The following is a 22352-nucleotide window of genomic DNA, read 5'->3' as shown; positions in this document are numbered from 1 at the left end:
TCTGCCTGTTATGCTCATCCAGAGAGAGTTATGGAAAGTTCAGCTGCAGAAGAGACCTAGATTTGGCTTCCGTCGTCCTAACAGGCGACCAAAAGGAAGGATACAAACCATGTGACACAAACCAACATCAGATAATAATAATAATAATAATAATAATAATAATAATAATAATAATACCTGTTAACATTTCTGGCATTTTCATTGTTTATATTTTGTTTATTTGAACTCTTTCCCACTTTGTTCTGCGACTGCTGCACAACAATTTCCCTCAGGATAAATCAAGTTATCTTATATCTTATTATATCTTATCTTCTTAATAATGCACATATGAATTTATCATGTATATCTTGTTGATGATGTCACTGATTGCAGATTGTCAGGTGGTGGATGTTTAATTAACGTCCCAATCACACTGAGACTCGTCGCTAGAAACGCGTCGCCCGCAAAACCATTGCTTTCCTACGGTACGGCACGCCTGCGGTGCGTTCCTCTCTGGTGCTACACATCAGGGTTTTTTCTAGTTGCTTTTAGGCGCACATAAAACATTTCAGCGCCAGGCGCGGAGTTGCACCACTTGTACATGTCCACAGCCTCCGTCCTTTCCACGTTTCCCATTCATTGTGTATGTAAGCAGCTGTGCAATGCAATTCGAGAGATGGGGGCGTCACGTCGCCGGCTCCTCATTTGCATAAAGTTGAGTTCTAGGCTACTTTATGCAAATCAGGGGGCATCCGACACGACTCACCGCCTCTGAAAACTCCCGAGAAACTTTTAAACTAAACGTTGTTGATCCAAAGACAGATTGAGCACATTCATCGCTTATTTCTCTCATAAAATGTTTTCAGAAACACATTTCGTTGAACTATATTCGTAATATAAGAGAAGAAAGTTTCCAAACGAGTTTCCGCCATGTTGGTTCCAGTGTGAAAGCTATAGGAGCAGCAGCCCACGGAGGGAAAGCGTTCGTACCAATCAGGTGTCTAGTGGCAGCCCATCAAGCGTCCTATGCTGGGAAGTGAGGCGATCCCTCGTGATAAAAAACGCTCCTGTGGACACGAACCATGTTGGCCCGGGCGTTTTTTAAGCGATTGCATCTGTAGCGACGCGTCTGTCCGATCGGGGTAGCTGACACTTATGTTAAACTATGTTAATCTGTGTTGATGACGGAGATGCAGGTAACGGCATCATGTCTCCTCAGATCCAGAGTTGTGACAGCACCTGACATCTTTCTCTGGTCGACACTTTATCTCCGAGCTGCAAGAGAGCAGCGCTGGTCCATCATTGTCACACAACACACACACACTGTACACTGAAGGTCACCTGAAATGCACTGTGGGAACAGCAGCTCTAAGAATATGAACACACTGTTGGAGAATCCCTGTATGTGTCGAGTTGTGAATAATTCATCTTGATTTGTTAAAATTAGTGTGGGTGTCAATAATTAATGGGCGTCACAGATTCTAGTTTCCACAGCGAGTTATGTAACAAATGAAGCAAAACCTCCACCAGCACCAAAAGCAATTCTATTGTTATTCTATTACTGCTAACCGGTACATTTACTCAAGTACTGCACTCACTACATTTATCTGACAATGTTAGATACTTCACAAATTAAGATGTTTGTATATGAAACATATGAAGAAATATGAGGTTTTGATATAAATTAAACTACTCAGGAGCAGTGTTTCAGGGGATCTATTGGCAGAAATTAAATATAATATTAAAAAGTATGTTTTCTTTAGCGTATAATCACCTGAAAATAAGAATCGTTGTGTTTTTGTCACCTTAGAATGAGACGTTTATATCTACATACGGAACCGATCCTCTTTACGGAGCCAAACGTTTTCACAATTTTGCGTCAGCCACTGCAGTGCTCCAACACGCTTGGCACATGGGTGAAGTTTCAGTTGGTTGCAATCTGCAACCTCACCGCTAGATGCCACCAGATCCCGCACACTGCACCTTTAATATGGCAGCAACATAGCAAACTACTGTCTAAGTAAAGATATAGAGGAGTAATGTCTACCTGAGCAGAGAATGAAGTCTCTCTGTTGTAATCAGAGCTTCTCTGTGCTTTGTTGACATCGCCGGGCCAGCCTCGCGTGCCTTTTACTGCACTGCTCTCATCCAGCGGTTACAGCTGATTACAGATATGTGAATTTGTCGACCTCTTCCGTGGCTGGTCCCCCGACTGTATATCTTTTTTCAGTGCTTTTTTCATGCTGAATGACTTATTTATATGAAACTTATGAGCACATCTCTGGTAAACACCAAATTTTAAGTGGTGCTTTTGTGTGATTCTTTGTGGAGAAACTCAGTCTTACAGTTTTTTATATCGCTGTGAAATTAACTAATCAATTAGTCAACAAAATTGTGTTAGTCGACTACATTTTCTTTGGCTGAGGACCTAGGTATTAGTACTTAAAGTTAAGTAAAGAATGTGAATACTTCCTCCACTGCTGCTGACGCAGAAGTACATAATAAATCAGAAGCGTTTGTGACTTCAGAATGAGCTTGCAGTCAGTGTGTGTGTGTCATGCAAATATTTTTTCGCAAGTTATTTGTTCACCACGCAACAAAACTACGGCAACGTTCGCTGTTAGGTTTAGGCAACAAAACCATTTAGTTTTCCTAAACCTAAATACTTAAACTTAGTACATTACGTACGGAAACAACTTAAGATAGACACTGGAAAAACACGTAACAAATGTCCCCAACGTAACACCGGTCTCGTACTTAAAAGTCGTGTGTTTTGTTGGACCCATCCACGTCGCCACCTGCGCGCCATAAGCGGCCACTCTCACTTTTTAGTCTACGTCACTAGCTCTGATAGCAGATTTACGTGTAGCGTTTACATTGCGGTCAGTACCGACGACATGACGTACAAATAACACGCCCAGAAACAAGGAAGTCGTTCTTATTGCGTGCTAAATACACTTTTTCGTGCGAACGGGCTGCTTCAGAATAAGCCTCCAGTGTGTGTGTCTGTGTACATGCATGGCTGTGTGATCAACAGAGGCTGAGGGACTGCAGGTCATTCAGGTTGAACACTGAGTAACCTGATTATAGACAGAGACGTTAGGCCACAGTCACGACAGTAATATACTTACTGGGCTCTTAATGGAGCCTAACCAGCTCCCACTGGAAAATAGTGAAGTTGGTAAAAGCCAATGAAGCTTGTTTGTTTGGAGCTGCTGCTGTCTTTTAAGTTCACCAACACACTGCCGACGGAGCAGTACGAAGAACATCCACCATTATAAAAAGATTACAGCTACGTGAAACAAGCAAAGATGCTTTCTAAAGCTAAAACACTCACCGCCCGCCCGCCTTTGTCCTGAGCCTTGACTGTGGAGCTTTTAGCAGCATTTTGTTGCCAGACCTGAGGAGTCTTGGTACACAAATTAGAGGATGAAAAGATCAGAAATATATAAAAGGTGCCAAACCGTGGAGGGTTTAAAACGTAACCAAAAGAATCTTAAACGTGCAGCGTTACAAAGAGGATATCAACACCGTTCCTAATGCAGATGGGTTCAGCAGTATGAGAGATTAGCTGCGGACAGACGGACTGATACACACACTGACACACGACTGAACAAACGCATTATCCCCGCCAGACGTAATAAGTTTGACCGTTTAATGTAACATCTGTTTCCTGCAAGAAAAACTTGCAAAATATGATAAAATGTTAATTTACTTCTGGCTGGCTGCATCACAAAATATGGAGAGTCTGCAAAATAAAGTGAGTTTAAATATTTAATTGAATGCAAAGTAAACTTACAAAAAGCAACTCCAGAAAGTTACTGAGTCTAATGAGATTAAGTGTAATTTGTCCTTCCACCTTTAGCAGCCTATGAAGCCATACATCACTGACAACATGATAACCTTATCTCACTCTGGTTCCGCTACATTTTAAAGATATTGGAAAGGTGATATTATGGGTGAGGATGTGTTTTCAAATGGATATGTATCGTTTTCCAATAGAGAGCTGTGGTGCAACAGGAGTGATTGATCACAACCCGCCTCGGAGCAGAAACCAACAACAGACCTGATAAAACACAGTGATGCAATAAGAGGAGCTGTGTGTGATGATTTAGACGGATCAATATATTGTAGATCAAAGACAGATACCTATAAACAGACCGGAGGGAAACTGGGAAAAGAGGATGTTTTTGCTACTGAATTCGTTTTATTCATTTATATGTTTTGGTTTCTTATACCTAGCTCACCTGAATCTCTGCATGACACCTTCATTTTTTCCTCTTTTTTTATTATTTCAGGGTGTGTTTTTGAGTCACTTTGGGGTGTCTGATCTGCACAGATTGTATTTGAGTAGTTTTATTGCTAAATGTTGCTGCTATCAACTGAAAAATGATGGCTGGTATGAAGGTACAATTTACTTTTGCATGTTGTTGAAGTCACCGCGTTTACAAAATTGCAGCATTACAGCAAATGTACAAGTTTCTCTTCATCAAGCTAGTGTTGATGTATAATAATTTTGGCACTTTTAGAGACTTCTGAACTTTATTTTGAATTCTAGTGAAGTTTTCCCAAATATTTATGAAATAATATTAAAGGGCATGTGTACAAAATCATGCACAAGACATCAATCATTTTCCATTTAATGCAATAGTTCAGGCACACAAAATTATAATTCAATACTTCACTCAAAAGTGTGATAACGATTCCATGAAACCCATGAAAGGGAGATACTACAGGTGAATAGGGTTGAAAAAAAATGACTAATACATATCACCATGAAACTTCCCCAGTTGATTATTTACATTAAGATAATTATTTTTTGTATTACAAGTTTTCTGAAATGTTATGTTTAAATATACAAATGAGGCGTTCTCTAATGCAAAATTTTGGTGAATTTAGGAGAAATCTACAGACGCAAATAAACACCTAAATGTGTATTTTGGATGTTTTCTTTTCAACCAGTCTGAAAGAAGACACATATTCTCATACATCATACATTGTATGATATCTTACGGAAAACTTATTCCTCCTTTTTCTTTCGTTTTCCTACGAATGTCCAGCAACACGTGTCAATTACGCTCGTTACATACATACAGTCATTTCAAAATAAACTTCCGTCTTTGCAGGAAACAACTTACTTAGGTTTAGGCAAGAAAGCTACTTAGTTAGGTTTAGGAAAAGATTGTGATTTAGCTTAAAATAACTCAGGGAGTGGCGTTACTTAAGTACATAACTTGCGTTACAAATTAATCAACGCTGACTTCTGGTTTCACGAGGGACACGAACGCCGGTCTCCTGGGTGAAAGTCTGGTATTTTTAGACCCATCCGTCCACCCCCACCTCCTCCTACAAACGTTGTATGATACCAGCCTGGAAGAAGACATGTTAGGGAAGCAAAATAGTGCAAAATCTCAAAATTGACCGGTGTATGAGAAAAATATGTTTTTGTCTGGGGTGTCTCCCCTTAACAAGAAACTAGGAATCTTTATTTCAGTTAAACCTAAAATTGATTAGAGCTTTGGCGTTATCTGTCCCACAGTGACTGAGACGGGATCATCTCTCTGTATCATTTGTTAGATAGGTAAGTATCCATACGCTACTGCACAGAGCTGTGTTTATCTACCCATCATGCCACGCTGCCTGCAGGGAGTCGTGACCACTGCTCTTGGCGCTGCGTCGCACCATTAACTGGAATGTCAAAAATCAGGAGTGTGTCGTATAGAGCCCCCCGTCTCAGCACTATATGCAGTTATCGCCGCCAGAGCGTGGGATTGACACTTCACACACATTTCCTCTATGGACGCGCATACCAATGCTGCTGCCCACCAGAGCCCGAGGTTGCAGTTGACCTTGCCCGTGCTCTGACAGCCGGCTTCCCTCAGGTTCTCTAGGCGCGGCGCGTCATTCGTGTCATAATTCACCGTGTGATCCTGTCAAGCAGGGAGCTGAAGGACGGGCCGGCTTTTTGGTGGTTGTGTTTACCAGCTGAAATACAGCATCTGGTGTCACGCCGAGGCCTCCTGTAAAGATTTTGTGTCCCCTTTTTGTTTTGTTTTCTGCTGATTCTCCCTCCTTTCCACAAAAAGGTGAAGAATGAGTGTTTTGTCTTTGCAGCATTGTTCCTTGTGGGTGTGAAATGTGCGATAAATCCTTTCCCAGTCCAGCAATCCATCCCTCTGACAACGATGATCAAAGATGCATTGAAGCAAAGGACACCACACACCCTCCTTCTCTGAAAACTTGGCCGTGATTTGGGAGCTGTCAGCTTTTTTGTGTCTGCTCAGCTCTTTTGGTTTTTTTTTTTGTGTGTGGTGTCTCCTTTGCACCCACACCGGCGCTGGCATCACACCCAACCGGCGTGACTCATAGTGATGATGCCGCTCCGACGGGAGGACTTCACAGTGATTACGACACTGCACGCCGCAGCACTGCCGCTAATTCACTTGCTGAGGGGTGTCCTGTAAATCATACGTCCCGGCGGTCATGCTGTTGGTGCTGAGAGGAAGGCTGCAGCCGGTGGCAGCTCAAGGACCAGCTGATGGACTCGGCTGGCTGGCTGTCTCCACACTCAGCAAAAACTCTAGGACTGTCTTTATGGTTGAACTTTATACGTGGATAGATTACCTCAGAGAAAAGCTCACTTTTGTATGTGGGCTGACAGTGTCACAGTACCGACTAACTGCCTGCTAAGCTCTACTTCAATATGGAGCGCTCACTGTGAAAGACAAAGGAGAAGAAATACAATCCTCCATGAGTTATGGTCTCATTTGTTAAGATTGAGAAATAATAACGCAACAAGGTAACGCAACAAGGTAACGCAACAAGGTAACGCAACAAGGTAACGCAACAAGGTAATGCAGCAACGTAACGCAGCATCGTAACGCAGCAACGTAACGCAACAACGTAACTCAACAACGTAACGCAATAATATAACTACCATAAATAAATAGCAACCGCCCTTCACAGACTTTCTTACGTAACAAACGTTTACATTGTAAACATGAGTTTATGGTCTCAATCTCTAGTTTCAAGTCTTCTTCAATACAGCATGATGTTCATTTAGTAAATTATGGTTCTATTTAGAGACAGATAGACCATAAAGCAGGGGATGCTTTAGGGCAGGGCTACCTTGTGATTGACAGGTTGCTACCACGGCGTTGCCCGGTCTGGGAGTTGTCCGTGTTTTCAGTTCATGGAAGTTAATTGTGACATTTTGGTCACCCAGAACTGTACTTAGCTCCATCCTCTCGTGTCACTTTTGGTTGCAAAAATCCAAGATGGTGACGACCAAAATGCCGATCTTGAGGCTTCAAAATGGCAGTCCACAAACCAATGGGTGACATCACAGTGACTACATCCGCTTCTTATATACAGTCTATGGTCTAGACCAAAGTGGTCGATTGATCAACGCTGCCATTCCCAGAGCCACGATGCTAGCATGGCTTACTGCAACAGCAACATCTCTTTCCAGAAAGTGTTCCAGCTCCTCTGGATAATCTAGTTTTCACTAGAATTACTTTCTACCAAAGAAATAATCCCTTTGAAAACTGTTCAAAGATCACCACAGTGGTGTTACAACAGTACATTTGCTTTTCTTACACACCCACTCAACTCTGCCTAAGGCCTGCAGACCTTCTCATGCTCTCAATCATCCATCTCTGTATAATATGTACTTATGTTGAAATGGTGGGTTGTATGTTTATGTGGTCGCTTTGTGCTGCACACACTCGTTCTACCGGAGTGAGAGACGGAAGTTTGGTGCTCTAAGACTCAACGCTGTGGAACAAATCGTGGTCACCTTTGTCGGTGGCGTGTCTTTGAGAGTTTTGTGGTTCAGCCAGGTTCGTGGCCCTCGCCCAAGTAACACCACAGGAAAGCCAGCCATTCAGCAGCAGGAGAAGTGTCATCGTTGAGGTTTCTAACAAATTACACCCTTCACTTGCGGAGAAAGCCGAGCGAGCTTTTGGCTGGGAGTGTTGGCCGGGGGGGAGCGAAGAGGAAAACTGCTCTGAGAGTTGAAGAAACGCTCCTGAAAGCAAAGTGACACCTGTCTCACATTCAGCGGTGTGTCTCTGCTAAAACAGAAGATGGAGTACTCGTCATCAGTGCCAAGAAAAGGAAAGGAAGGTCTCTGCAGACACCGGGGGACTGATATATGATCAACTGTGTCCTTCTGGGCAGCACGGCTCAGGCTGCATTTGATAAAGGAGAGTGCATTTGATAAGATTTTTCAATTTTGTGCAGCAACCATTTATGATGTATATATTCAGGCTCTGTAGTGAATACAGCAGGGCGCTGCTGCTGCACTTAGTGAAGCTGCCAAAACATGACTAAGACATCAGCTGAATCTCTCTCTGATGTCTCATTTTCTTGTTTTAGTTCATCTGGTTATTTGTCTGATTATTATTCTTTTGCTTACGGATTTATGCAAGTCACTTATGTCTGTACTTGACTGTAGTGATACAATATATGCATGTCTTCAGCTTGGTGCTTAAGCCTTCACTTAGGGTGTATTTGATGTAAAGGTTAAAGGGCAACTTCGGTAATTTTCAATCGTATAAATATAATAAGCGTTTTCAGTCCAAAATGGTGGCAGCGGCTGTTGTCAAAAAAACACTTGAGTTTCGTCTCTTTGTATACTCTTTGACAGGGCAATGCTAACTTACGGGTTGGCCTACAAAAAAATACGTCATATGCAGCACTCTATTCTGGACTTGATAAATATGATTCTTACAAATGGAGTGACTTAACAAAAATATTAGAACTTAAAGGGGTACGACAAAAAAAATAATAATAATCAAAGCAGCAGTCAAGATATTTTGGCTTTTAGTCCCTGGTGCCCTGAAAACACTGAATCCTGAATGAGATTTTCATGTCTTTTATATTATAAAGCAGGTTTAAGTTCTATATAAATACTGTTAAACTATCAAAAGGGGAGGTACAGTTGATCCTACAGCAGGTTAGGGTGTGACATTTTTTTTTTATAAACCATAATAATACAGTAATTCTTCTTCTAACGGAATTGTTAGACGGTCCCTAACTCGGGCAGGATGAGTAGTTGATGCTGGATCAGCGAGCAGCAGCAGCCTGCAGCCTCTCAGTCAGTCCGTCTCTCATCAACAGCAGCAGCATGCAAGTATGCAAGTAAAAGTATGCAAGTATAATTAGGGAAAATACTTGCATACTTTTACTTGCATACTTGTATACTTAAGTAAAAGTATGCAAGTATAATCAGGGAAAATGCATACATGTATACTTGCATATTTGCATACTTTAGGACTTTTGCAACAGAGTATTTTTGAAAGTGTGTTATTACTGTAGTACTTGATAATCTAATGAACAGTCACAGGGGACATTTTTATGTATTGAGTCCTTTCACTTTATACGTTAAGCAGCCTATATTTTCTTTATTATACTTACAAACCTTTACTTAAGTAGCATTTTCAATGCAATGCATTTGCAAAAGCGTAATCCTGCAGTGAGTACTTTTACCTAAGTAAAGGATCTGAATACTTCCTCCACTCCTACATAAGGGGTGCATAATTTGAGCAAATTAAGTTAATATATGCACAGCATCATTCCAGCATTATAAATTATTAATAGTGATTTAAGAATGCAACAGAGTATTTTTACAATGTGGTATTACTGTAGTACTTAATAATTTAATGAACAGTCACAGGTCTCATATTTATGCATTGAGTGCTTTTACTTTTAATACTTTAAGGGCATTTTCCTGATTATACTTGCATACTTTTACTACATTTTCAATGCTGGACTTTTGCAAGAGTATTTTTAGTGTGGTATTAGTACTTTTACTTAAGTAAAGGATCTGAATACCTCCTCCACCACTAGGGAGGGCTACATCATTTGCATGCAAAAGCAGCATTACAGCATTATACATTATTCCCTCTACAGAGTCTTTCAAAGCACAGCTCAAGACCCACCTCTTTTCTTTGGCTTTTGATTGTGCTTGAATTGTGATTACTAATTGGCATTTTATAATGCTCATTATAACAGTCTTTTACTCCTGGATTTTATCTTGGTCTCTGTCTGTGGATGTTAGAGATTTTGCTGTCTGCTCTGTTGACCTGTTTTTATTCTGTTTTTATTCTGCCTATGTCTGTAAAGCACTTTGGTCAGCTCATGTTGTTTTAAATGTGCTATAGAAATAAATTTGACTAGACTTATAAATAATCTTAACTAATTCAAGGGGAGGTACAGTTGGTCCTACAGCAGGTTAGGGTGTGACATTCTTATAATAAACTATAATAATACAGTAATTCTTCTTCTAACGGAATTGTCAGACGGTCCCTAACTCGGGCAGGATGAGTAGTTGATGCTGGATCAGCGAGCAGCAGCAGCAGCAGCAACAGCATGCAAGTATGCAAGTAAAAGTATGCAAGTATAATTAGGGAAAATACTTGCATACTTTTACTTGCATACTTAAGTAAAAGTATGCAAGTATAATCAGGGAAAATGCATACATTCATACTTGTATACTTGTATACTTTTACTTAAGTAACACTTTCAATGCAGGACTTTTACTATCAACAGAGTATTTTTGAAAGTGTGTTATTACTGTAGTACTTGATAAGCTAATGAACAGTCACAGGGTACATTTTTATGCATTGAGTGCTTTCACTTTTAATACGTTAAGTAGCCTATATTTTCCTTATTATGCTTGCATACCTTTACTTAAGTAGCATTTTCAATGCAATGCATTTGCAACAGAGTAATTTTGCAGTGAGTACTTTCTGAATACTTCCTCCACCACTAGGGAGAAACTGTGCATTTGAAACAAGCCGTTAGGATTTCTGTCCATTTGTGATGTCACAAATGCGGTGCGATGCGATGCGGTGTGGTGCGGTGCGCTGCGCTGCGCTGCGGTGCGCTGAGGTGCGTTGCGCCGAGGTGCGTTGCGGTGCGATGAGGTGCGTTGCGGTGCGGTGAGGTGCGGTGCGCTGAGGTGCGGTGCGGTGCGATGCGCTGCGCTGCGCTGCGCTGCGGTGCGCTGAGGTGCGTTGCGGTGCGATGAGGTGCGTTGCGCTGAGGTGTGGTGCGGTGCGGTGTGGTGCGTTGCGGTGCGATGCGGTGCGGTGCGCTGAGGTGCGTTGCGGTGCAATGAGGTGCGGTGCGTTGCGGTGCGTTGCGGTGTGGTGCAGTGTGGTGCGGTGCACGAATAGCAGACAAGATGAGTGATGGTCGGAAACGAAGCGGCATGTAAAATTACGGTATTCTGGAAATTGTAAGGTTTAGTATAATTATATTGAATAATTTAAGTGATATATGTGCAGAATTACTAATCATAGGTCAAAACATCGCTAAATTTAGCTGAATTATAAAAGGCAGAAGTGAAGTAAAAGGAAGAGCCGTTTGGGAGCCGGCTCTTCTCTTCTTGGTGAGCTCAGCCAAATGAACCGGCTCACTAAAAAGAGCCTGAATTCCCATCACTAGTCTGCACAGCATCATTACAGCATTATAAATGATCACCACTCATTCAAAGGGAGTTCATCCTACAGCAGGTTAGGGTGTGACATTCTTATAATAAACCATAATAATACAGTAATTCTTCCTAACATAATTGTCAGACGGTCCCTAACTGTGTCAGGATGAGTAGTTGATGCTGGATCCTCAGATCAGTCCTCCTGCAGCCTCTCAGTCAGTCCGTCGCTGCAGTCCTTCAGAGCGGACTCTCTCATCAACATCCTCTCATCGTCCGCGGAGCTGCTGCTTCATACCGCTCCTCTGTGGCTCTGAAGAAGCTGCTTCAACCGGGGATAACGGTCCAACCGGAGCCAGGAGACTATGAGGACACCTGCTGCGGCTACGGAGACAACCTCTCACACCGGGAATCCCGACGACTGGCCTCGGTATTCACCGAGCAAATGAGAAAAGGTGATGCAGCAGCAGCTCAGACAGCAGCTCCTCTCTGCTAACATTAGCATCCTTTAACCAGACAGCTACAGGCTATAATGAAAGACCACAGTCTCTACCACATATATAGCTTTTAACCTTCAATATCAGCAAACAGAAACATGCATGTTTGAGTATTTATTCATCCTCTGGTAGTTTATTGTTCGTGTTTTCTCTGCAAGCCTCCATTAGCTGCTTGTTAGCTTGCTATGTAGCATTTTGTTGTATCAGAGACAGACAGACTGGCTCTGTGAGGATGAACTTGGTATTCTGGTGTGGACACGCAGAGACATACAGATGGAAAACTACCACATTAAAAACATCATGTTAAAAAGCCTTTAGTGCATTAATATATACCTGATTATGTTGCATCATTTTGCATGCATCCATGTCTTTCTGCACAATATGTCCTGCACCTTTATGATAGAAAGCCACATATGTGGTGTGAGGATTGAGGAGTTGAGGAGATGGGATGTGCACAAGATACTGTTATGTGCATGCAGTGTTATTTAGCTTGTGTTGCTGTTTTAAAGGGCTATTTGGCATCATTTTGCATCCATCCATCCTTCATATTATCATCTCTTTCTGCACAATATGTAGATATAAAGCCACATATATGGGTGTATATGTGCAGTGAGGATTGAGGATTGAGGAGATGGGATGTGCACAAGATACTGTTATGTGCATGCAGTGTTATTTAGCTTGTGTTGCTGTTTTAAAGGGCTATTTGGCATCATTTTGCATCCATCCATCCTTCATATTATCATCTCTTTCTGCACAATATGTAGATATAAAGCCACATATATGGGTGTATATGTGCAGTGAGGATTGAGGATTGAGGAGATGGGATGTGCACAAGATACTGTTATGTGCATGCAGTGTTATTTAGCTTGTGTTGCTGTTTTAAAGGGCTATTTGGCATCATTTTGCATCCATCCATCCTTCATATTAGCATGTCTTTCTGCACAATATGTTGATATAAAGCCACATGGGTGTATTTATGTGCAGTGAGGATTGAAGAGTTGAGATGTAATACAGAACAAGATACCGTTATGTGCATACAGTGTTATTTAACTTGTGTTGGTGTTTAAAGGGGCTATTTGGCTTCATTTTGCATCCATCCATCCTTCATATTATCATCTCTTTCTGCACAATATGTAGATATAAAGCCACATATATGGGTGTATATATGCAGTGAGGATTGAGGATTGAGGAGATGGGATGTGCACAAGATACTGTTATGTGCATGCAGTGTTATTTAGCTTGTGTTGCTGTTTTAAAGGGCTATTTGGCATCATTTTGCATCAATCCATCCTTCATATTAGCATGTCTTTCTGCACAATATGTTGATATAAAGCCACATGGGTGTATTTATGTGCAGTGAGGATTGAAGAGTTGAGATGTAATACAGAACAAGATACCGTTATGTGCATACAGTGTTATTTAACTTGTGTTGCTGTTTAAAGGGGCTATTTGGCTTCATTTTGCATGCATCCATCCTTCATATTATCATCTCTTTCTGCACAATATGTAGATATAAAGCCACATATATGGGTGTATATGTGCAGTGAGGATTGAGGATTGAGGAGATGGGATGTGCACAAGATACTGTTATGTGCATGCAGTGTTATTTAGCTTGTGTTGGTGTTTAAAGGGGCTATTTGGCATCATTTTGCATTCATCCCTCCTTCATATTAGCATGTCTTTCTGCACAATATAGCCCTCTGCACCTATTTTGATATAAAGCCACATATATTGGTGTATTATGTGCTGTGAGGATTGAGGAGTTGTAATACAAGATACCGTTATGTGCATGCAGTGTTATTTAGCTTGTGTTGCTGTTTTAAAGGGGCTATTTGGCATCATTTTGCATCCATCCATCCTTCATATGAGCATGTCTTTCTGCACAATATGTTGATATAAAGCCACATGGGTGTATTTATGTGCAGTGAGGATTGAAGAGTTGAGATGTAATACAGAACAAGATACCGTTATGTGCATACAGTGTTATTTAACTTGTGTTGGTGTTTAAAGGGGCTATTTGGCTTCATTTTGCATGCATCCATCCTTCATATTATCATCTCTTTCTGCACAATATGTAGATATAAAGCCACATATATGGGTGTATATGTGCAGTGAGGATTGAGGATTGAGGAGATGGGATGTGCACAAGATACTGTTATGTGCATGCAGTGTTATTTAGCTTGTGTTGGTGTTTAAAGGGGCTATTTGGCATCATTTTGCATCCATCCATCCTTCATATTAGCATGTCTTTCTGCACAATATAGCCCTCTGCACCTATTTTGATATAAAGCCACATATATGGGTGTATTATGTGCTGTGAGGATTGAGGAGTTGTAATACAAGATACCGTTATGTGCATGCAGTGTTATTTAGCTTGTGTTGCTGTTTTAAGGGGCTATTTGGCATCATTTTGCATCCATCCATCCTTCATATTAGCATCTCTTTCTGCACAATATGTTGATATAAAGCAACATGGGTGTATTTATGTGCAGTGAGGATTGAAGAGTTGAGATGTAATACAGCACAAGATACCGTTATGTGCATACAGTGTTATTTAACTTGTGTTGGTGTTTAAAGGGGCTATTTGGCTTCATTTTGCATGCATCCATCCTTCATATTAGCATGTCTTTCTGCATAATATGTCCTGCACCTTTTTTGATATAAAGCCACATCCAGGGTGTGTTATGTGCTGTGAGGGTTGAGGAGTTTAGATGTGCACAAGATACCGTTACGTGCATGCAGTGTTATTTAGCTTGCATGTCCTCTCTCTCTCTCTCTCTCTCTCTCTCTCTCTCTGTTGCCACACAACTGTGAATTGTCATTCTGGTCGACTCCTGTGTGTGTGTGCAAAGAGGATCGGTGATGTGTTGCTTTTCATCTCTTGTTATTTTATCATGTCTGATAGCAAAGCTGCTCTGCAATGCAATGAAAGGAAAAATAGAGAAGCTGGGTTTATTCTGCAATGTTAGGGATGCGCAGTTGAAGTGAAGGTAGTGATGGTGGTCATAGATAATATTGCTCTTCTTGATACCTTAAGCTTCTGGAAAAAATGTCATTTTTGTGTTTTGTGCAGGGAATGAAATTAGCACCTGCCAAATACAGGGTAAATGTTGGTTGTGGCAGGTAAAAATTCCAGGTCACCTGCCACCATACAATACACTGCAAGCTAAGTTGAAACTGGGAAATCTGATTACTTTTGATGAATTTAAAACATTAATGAAAGACGTAGAAGCAGAGTCAATCGGGAGCTGTTTGTGTTTCTGAATATTTTCACTTTAACGTTGTTTTCAAACACTTGATTTTAATGTGTTTTGTATGATATTATGCTATGTATTTATTTTGCATTTGTTTTGTGTTGTGGCGTCTGAAACTTTAATGTATGTTTAAATGCTGCTGTCTTGGCCAGGTCTGTCTTGCAAAAGAGATTCTTAATCACAATGAGTACTACCTGCTTAAATAAAGGTTAAATAAATAAAAAAATTAAAACCATGGCAGACAGATTTTCCTTATATTAAGAAATCTTTTTTTTAAAAAGCAACTCTAAAGCCTAAATGAAATATAGTCATGGATTAAAGTTACATGATATATTCCATAATTCTACGGTGACTCAGTGTTTACAATTTTAAAGCGTTCTACCTAGATTTCAGAAGTGGCAGACAAAAAAATTGAGTGGCCGGTAGAAATGTTCAGTGACCTGCCGACGTGGCAGGTGAGGAAAAAGGTTAACGTCAGACCCTGGTTTTGTGTCTCTGTGTGAGAGATTTATTTTTTGAGATGACATGTTATTAAAGTCACCATATAGCATGTGAGAGGATTGTTTATCGCTCTAATGTTTCAGCTATATCACTCGACACATTCTTGATTTGTCACACTACATGTTTTGATCGTAATTCAGTGCTGTTAGCCTGTCGCAGAGAGCGGTTTGGTGTGATGATAGTAGTGGTTACAAGGGACATGCTGTCAAGGTGGAGACATGACAACTAAAGGAAAGCGTATAAAGGGGTATCATCTCCTCTATTCTGACATAACACAGTAGTGACTGTGTTGAAGTAGGGTGGTTAAAATGAAAGGAAAACATCAGATTTTTAAAAAATTGTGGCAAGTCTTTGGTAACTACTACGCTTTAGTTGATAGGGATGCACCGGTCCGACTTTTTCAGTCCCGATAACGATCGCAATACCTGGGCTGATGTGACCAATAAATAGATATAAATGTATTTAATTGTTCTTTATATTTAAAATAATAAATCGTACACCAGCAACTTGGTAAGAAATCTTCAAAATTAACAGGAATTACATTTTTTAATGCAGCAACTGGATTAAATAAAATAAATTAAATTCCAGTAAATAAGGTATATAGTATAAAAACATAACATTGAATTGAATAGATCGGTACCTGATCCAGCTATTTGAATCCGTATCGGCCCGATATCCGATTCGGTATCGGTGTATCCCTAGTGCGCATGCCACTTCCCACGCAAAAATTGTGATCTACAAAAACAAACTTGATGGGAGAATGTGTGCACCTGTACGGAAACTCTGACCCATGCGTACGCACATTATTGAAGCAGGTGAAATTGGCGACGTAGATGGGGAATTGAAGCCAGATTGTATAAATTAAATGTGAGAGAGGCATCATTATGCGTACTGTATAATGATGCCTCTCACACATTTAGTTTTGCATCATATCGCCAACGGCAACGTTTAGTGTTGATTCCACGCTCTGTTTTATAAATGAGACCCCTGATCTTTCTAAAATGGTGGCAAGTCTCTAGTAACTACTACGCTATAAATGGATTTCTTAGACATAATGGTAACTCGCCATCTCGTCATTCAACGCTAACTCTTTGCCTGTAATGTCCCTTTTTTCAGAATCGTCATGACCGTTTTCCTGCTGGCCAGTCACTCCTTCACTGAGGGACCTCGGCCCTTTTTGGTTTCTGGACTTATCAAAGCAGGGATGAGATAATAAAGTCGACCAGCTCGTGCATGCTGCTACAACAACACCTGTGGCACTTGTAAACCCACCTAGCCCTGCCCCCTCCACCCCCAACCCCAACCCCCTCCCCAAGCTAAGTTCAAGTCAACAATCAAAACATGACGACGCCGGCTCTCCTGCCGCTGTCGGGCCGCAGGATACCCACTCTGTCGCCGGGCGCCTCCTCCTTCCCGCACCACAGGGCTACGTTGAGGCTCTCCGAGAAGTTCATCCTCCTCCTCATCCTCAGTGCCTTCATCACCTTATGCTTCGGGGCCTTCTTCTTCCTCCCGGACAATTCCAAGCACAAGCGCTTTGACCTGGGCTTGGAGGATGTGCTCATCCCTCATATTGACTCGCCCAAGGAGGGGAAACACGCTTCTGGACAGGTGGTCATACATGGACAGGGAGGACATGACGAGCACAGACACAGGTAAGGACCAAGTGTTTTTTATATTATCTGGTATGTGATACTACGACGGAGTATGAGGACCACATTGAGGAAAAAAACATAAATCCGACATGTTGAGAATAAAGTCATAATATTATGAAGTAGTAATTTTACGTGTTATTTTAGAGGGGAAATAGAGCAGCTGTGTGAAAATGAGGAACATGGAGCATCTCACAAATAACAAAATACTTAATCTTTTGGCACATCAACACCACATTATCATAAGTATCAGGACCTTGAAAAGGTTGTGCAAGGAACTGTGTTTATTCCAAAGAAAGAACCACACGGACCTGATGGGGAAATGGCCTGTTTTGTGGCGGAGGAAATTACTTTTTTTCTCGTAAAGTTATGACTATTTTCTCGTAATATTACAACTCTTTTTTTTCTTAAAATAGTATGGCTTTATTCTCATTAAATTACCTCTTTTTTCTCGTAATTTTATTACTTCATTCTCGAAATCTCCATTTTTTCCCCCCCTCAATGTGGCCCTAATACTGCCCCGTCACATTTTAAGAGATTATTTTTTTTTCTTAGAAAGGATTAACTATTTAATTACTAGGTTTATTTTTGGTTCTTTTCCCCAGTTACATCACACTCAGATATATTCCTCTAGGCGATGAAAGCAGGTGTACTGACACTCATCACTTCTTCAGCAGCCTGTTGTGACACCCCGGGGTGTTGCGGAGGTTGTAGAGTGGTGCACTGTCTCTTGAACGTTTAGATACCCGTCAGCACAGGTGTTTTTTTTTTACCTTTTGTGCAGCTGCTGTTGCTCTGAATACTCCCACCCATTGTGTTTCCATTGGGTGTAATTGTTTAAGTTCTTGTTCAACAGAAATTTGATCACCTTGGCCAAAGTATTCTCGTATTGTCCCACGGGCAAGCACGGTTGAACTTGATGAGCTAGAACACACAGACTGTTTGAAAAGCTTTAGTAACTGCTTAAACAGGCTCGGAAATTACTGCCCGCCACGAGCCAAATGTTGGTGAATTTTGGCTGCAGCGTTTACATTTTGTTGTTTGGTTTGTCCAACCTCTTTTTATCTGGTAGCCAGCCATCGCTCGGAGGCTCTTTTCCACCTCTTAAATCAAATTCATATTTGCTTATATGGCTAAGTGTCTTTGGAACCACTGTGCTGGACAAGTTTCATGCCCTGCTACCAAATGTTATTCTCAACTGACTCGAGTTACTTTAAAGTGCTTTCTATCATATTTACATCTTAATACATTTTTAATTACTTACTGTAAGCCAGTAAATAAACACTGGAGGCTATTTTGTAATGTAAAAGCCACATAGCTTAAATTTGCATGATGATCTAACAAAATGGACATTTTGAATGTCTGTGGGTGTTAAAAGCCTCTATTTGTTTATAAGCAGTTCATTACATACACACTGAAGAATTCAAAAATATATGTTTTTTTTTCTTATTACTAGGGCTGCCAATCGATTAAAATGTATAATTTTGATTAATCGCATAATTGTCCACAGTTAATCGCACATTTTTTTTATCTGTTCACCTTACAGGGAGATTTGCCAAGTATTTACTGCTCTTATCAACATGGGAGTGGGCAAATATGCTGCTTTATGCAAATATATATATGTATTTATTATTGGAAATCAACTAACAACACAAAACAATGATAAATATTGTCCAGAAACCCTCACAGGTACTGCATTTAGCATAAAGAATATGCTCAAATCATAACATGGCAAACTGCAGCCCAACAGACAACAACAGCTGTCAGTGTGTCAGTGTGCTGACTTGACTATGACTTGCCGAAAACTGCATGTGATTATCATAAAGTGGGCATGTCTGTAAAGGGGAGACTCGTGGGTACCCATGGAACCCATTTTCATTCACATATATTGCGGTCAGAGGTTAATGGACCCGTTTGAAAATGGCCATGCCAATTTGTTTCTTGACAAATGTAGTGCGAGTTCAGAGCGTTATTTAACCTCCTTCGTGACAAGCTATTATGACATGGTTGGTACCAATGGATTCCTTAGTTTTTTAGTTTCATATGATACCAGTATCTTCACTCTAGCTTTAAAACTGAGCCCACAACAACCTAAAAATCAGAAGTTGCGTTATCACATTAACTTTGACAGCCCTACATATTACATACAGCACCATTTGATTGGCATACTTATATGAATCATACTGCACTTGCGTTTGTGTTACCTTGTGATGACAAACTACTCATGGCTGAAATAAAATGCACAAAATGCCAAACAGTAGGTGGAAAGGATAATTTTATAGGAAAGGTCTCCTCCATGCTGGTAGGAGGTCATTAGTTTTACTGAGTGCTGGGCGAGGTGTTAAAAGCAATTTCTCAAACAGTTTCACAGTGGGTACCATTGAGTGTTGCCTCCACGTCCCCCGTGGTGCCACTCATTTTTCCAACCTGAAAGCCTTCTAGAGGTGGGGCTTCTGCCTGCTTGAAATAATTATTTTTTAGTCCAGCGACTCAGAAGGAGCAGACATGGGCTCAAGTGGTGCTGTGAGTCATAGTCGGAACCATAAGGTTTTTTCTTTTTTAAAGCATAAAGGCAGGAGGCTTGGAGATGTTTATGCTTCTCCAAAGGTGGTGGTTTATAGCACTGATGGAATACAGGAGTAGTTCGAGCAAATCGTGACCAGGTTGCATTTTTGGACACTTTCGGACTCAGTAGTGTGATCCCTGTCTGTTTTCAGTAAATCCCAGACAATGTCCTTTGCACACTTAAGTGAGCTGTCGTTGTTCTTGCCTTAAAGGAACAGTGTGTAACGTGTGATACCCAATTTATGTAATTCAAGACTGCAGAAATATTCAAATACACCATTTTAGAATAGGAGACAATAACACATTTATACTGCATGTTAAAAAACGGCATGGTTTTTGCCCCGAAGTGCATGTGATTATCATAAAGTGGGCATGTCTGTAAAGGGGAGACTCGTGGGTACCCATAGAACCCATTTACATTCACACATCTAGAGGTCAGAGGTCAAGGGACCCCTGTGAAAATCGCCGTGCCAGATTTTCCTCGCCAAAATTTAGGTTTAGGTTTTTGAAAATTGAAGTTTGCTGCGTTATTTAACCTCCTTCTCGACAAGCTATTATTACATGGTTGGTACCAATGGATTCCTTAGGTTTTTTAGTTTCAGATGATGCCAGTAACTTCATCATATGAGCCTGCTGCAACCTCCAAAAGATCGAATAGCGGCCGGGCCCGACGGCGGCGGCGGCTTTTGACTGCCGGTCAATTAAAAATCAAAAGCGTTTTGGAGAATCGATACAGTATCTAACAACATAATATCACGATACTCATGTGTATCGATAATATTTTCTTACACCCCTAATTTCTAGAGTAGTACAGAACGGACAAACCAAACACTGGCTCTAGAGAGAGCCTTTCACGTTTTTACTTTACCTGAAGGCCACCGTAGTTCTCCGACACGCTTGTGAAACTGCGGTAGCTGCAGAGTGAAAAACCGTGGTACCGCCAGCCACCGTCTGACTTCCGTTGCTCCTAAAGTAGTGTTATTATGGTAAGGATAGCCTCCCAGCAAGGCCAATGGCGTTACCATGGTTTTGCAATCGGCGGCTCACGTTACCATAGTCTTGGAAAAGGAGGAGTGAGCGGAGGGGTACTCAATCTGCAACCGCACCATTGTACCTTTAAGCATCCATATTTGTACACGATGTACTAATAGGTTCTGGCATAGAGGTGTTACTCAGGTAGGCAGCAACAGATAGCGGAAGGTATTTCTTCCTGTAAATAGGTTGGATCTGATTAGTTTTACAGCTCCTCTTTAGCTTTGTCATCTACTTCATGTATTTTTAATTGCAGGTTGCAACCAAAGCTCACCTTCTTGACATTTATGACATGCAATTCAATTTATTAAAAATAAATTAATATGGCTGGTATTATGATGTAAATTCGTGAGCGTGTTCATTGAGTTCAGTTTTCAAGGATGCAACAAGTCATCACGAATATCTCAGTACATGTCTGATTGAATTTAAGAGTTATAACTTATGGTCCAAAGTGGCTTGTTAAAGTGAGATAAAAGACGAAGTTACTGTCCCTGAGATGACAATTCAAGGGTTTGAGGAGGGGAAATAAAACCTTTGAGATCTCTTGAAATTAGTTTTATGCAAATGTAGTCTCGAAAGGCTCCCTGTGCATTTAACCTTACGTAAGCATTCATGTGATGTTTTTATTTTATTTCATATAGCGGCTTATGGAAATGTGTTCAATTTGCTTTTTTGGGTATGGCTGCCTCAGCTGTTCTTAAAGTCATCATTGTGTTTCTCCAGAGGACCAGGGTTCAAACAGCCCCCGGAAAATGAGGCGCGCTAGCATTTAAAGAGACCCTCAGGAGCACAGGCAGCCTCGTAATAATTTCACCTTTACTTTATTTGGCCACAGAAAAGCCCACAGAACCAGCTCTGTGTTCACAGGCTCACCCTGTTAATAGTCTTATGAAAGCTTTTCAGAGAGCAAAGGTTATTATTCTATTTGCCACGGGCTAATCCATCTATTCTAGTTAATCCCTAATTCACAATAATTTAAAATGACTGAGAATATTGTTAAAGGACATTGCACACATCTGGCCTGTGCTGTTTGGCCGTACTGTACTATATTTTCATTTTGTAGTTGACCATCTTTTTGTGTTATGAGTGGTTGTTTTTAAGAATTAGAGGCTGTTTACTCTAGCTGATACAAGGTTTTGTGTTGTGTTTTAAACATGAGCAGTGTCACACAGAGGCAGAGTGTAACACTACTTATCACGTCCTAATTTCTTGGAACATTTTATAAATTATTATGTAAAATTAAAAGACAATATCTCCTCACAGCTCAGATAGGAATTCACTCATTCTGTTTTTCAGTCACTTACTCTTTCTCAGGCTGTCAACATTTTAAAACTGTCTCTCTGTGACATTGTTTTCATGGTTGCTTGACGTATGACGTTGTCTAGTCCGAATCTGTTGTAAAGATCTCTGAAGATGCTCGCCAGGAATTTTT

At 40.8% G+C, this 22352-nt stretch overlaps 1 protein-coding gene across 1 annotated transcript in view; it reads left to right on the top strand.

Annotated features, from left to right (window-relative positions):
• Positions 1 to 11506: 11506 nt before the first annotated feature.
• The window catches only part of man1a2 (mannosidase, alpha, class 1A, member 2), a 162435-nt gene continuing 151589 nt past the window's right edge, over positions 11507 to 22352 (top strand). Inside the window, exons 1-2 of the mRNA XM_037789840.1 lie at positions 11507 to 11874; positions 16788 to 17326. Of these exons, the coding sequence (XP_037645768.1) occupies positions 17013 to 17326 (314 nt within the window). The 5' untranslated portion in view covers positions 11507 to 11874; positions 16788 to 17012. The remainder of the gene's footprint in view (positions 11875 to 16787; positions 17327 to 22352) is intronic.

The sequence above is a fragment of the Sebastes umbrosus genome, chromosome 13, assembly GCF_015220745.1.
Source record: "Sebastes umbrosus isolate fSebUmb1 chromosome 13, fSebUmb1.pri, whole genome shotgun sequence".
Classification (NCBI taxonomy): Eukaryota; Metazoa; Chordata; class Actinopteri; order Perciformes; family Sebastidae; genus Sebastes; species Sebastes umbrosus.
The sequence above is the reverse complement of the archived record's forward strand: the minus strand, read 5'-3'. Positions and strand labels throughout refer to the sequence as shown.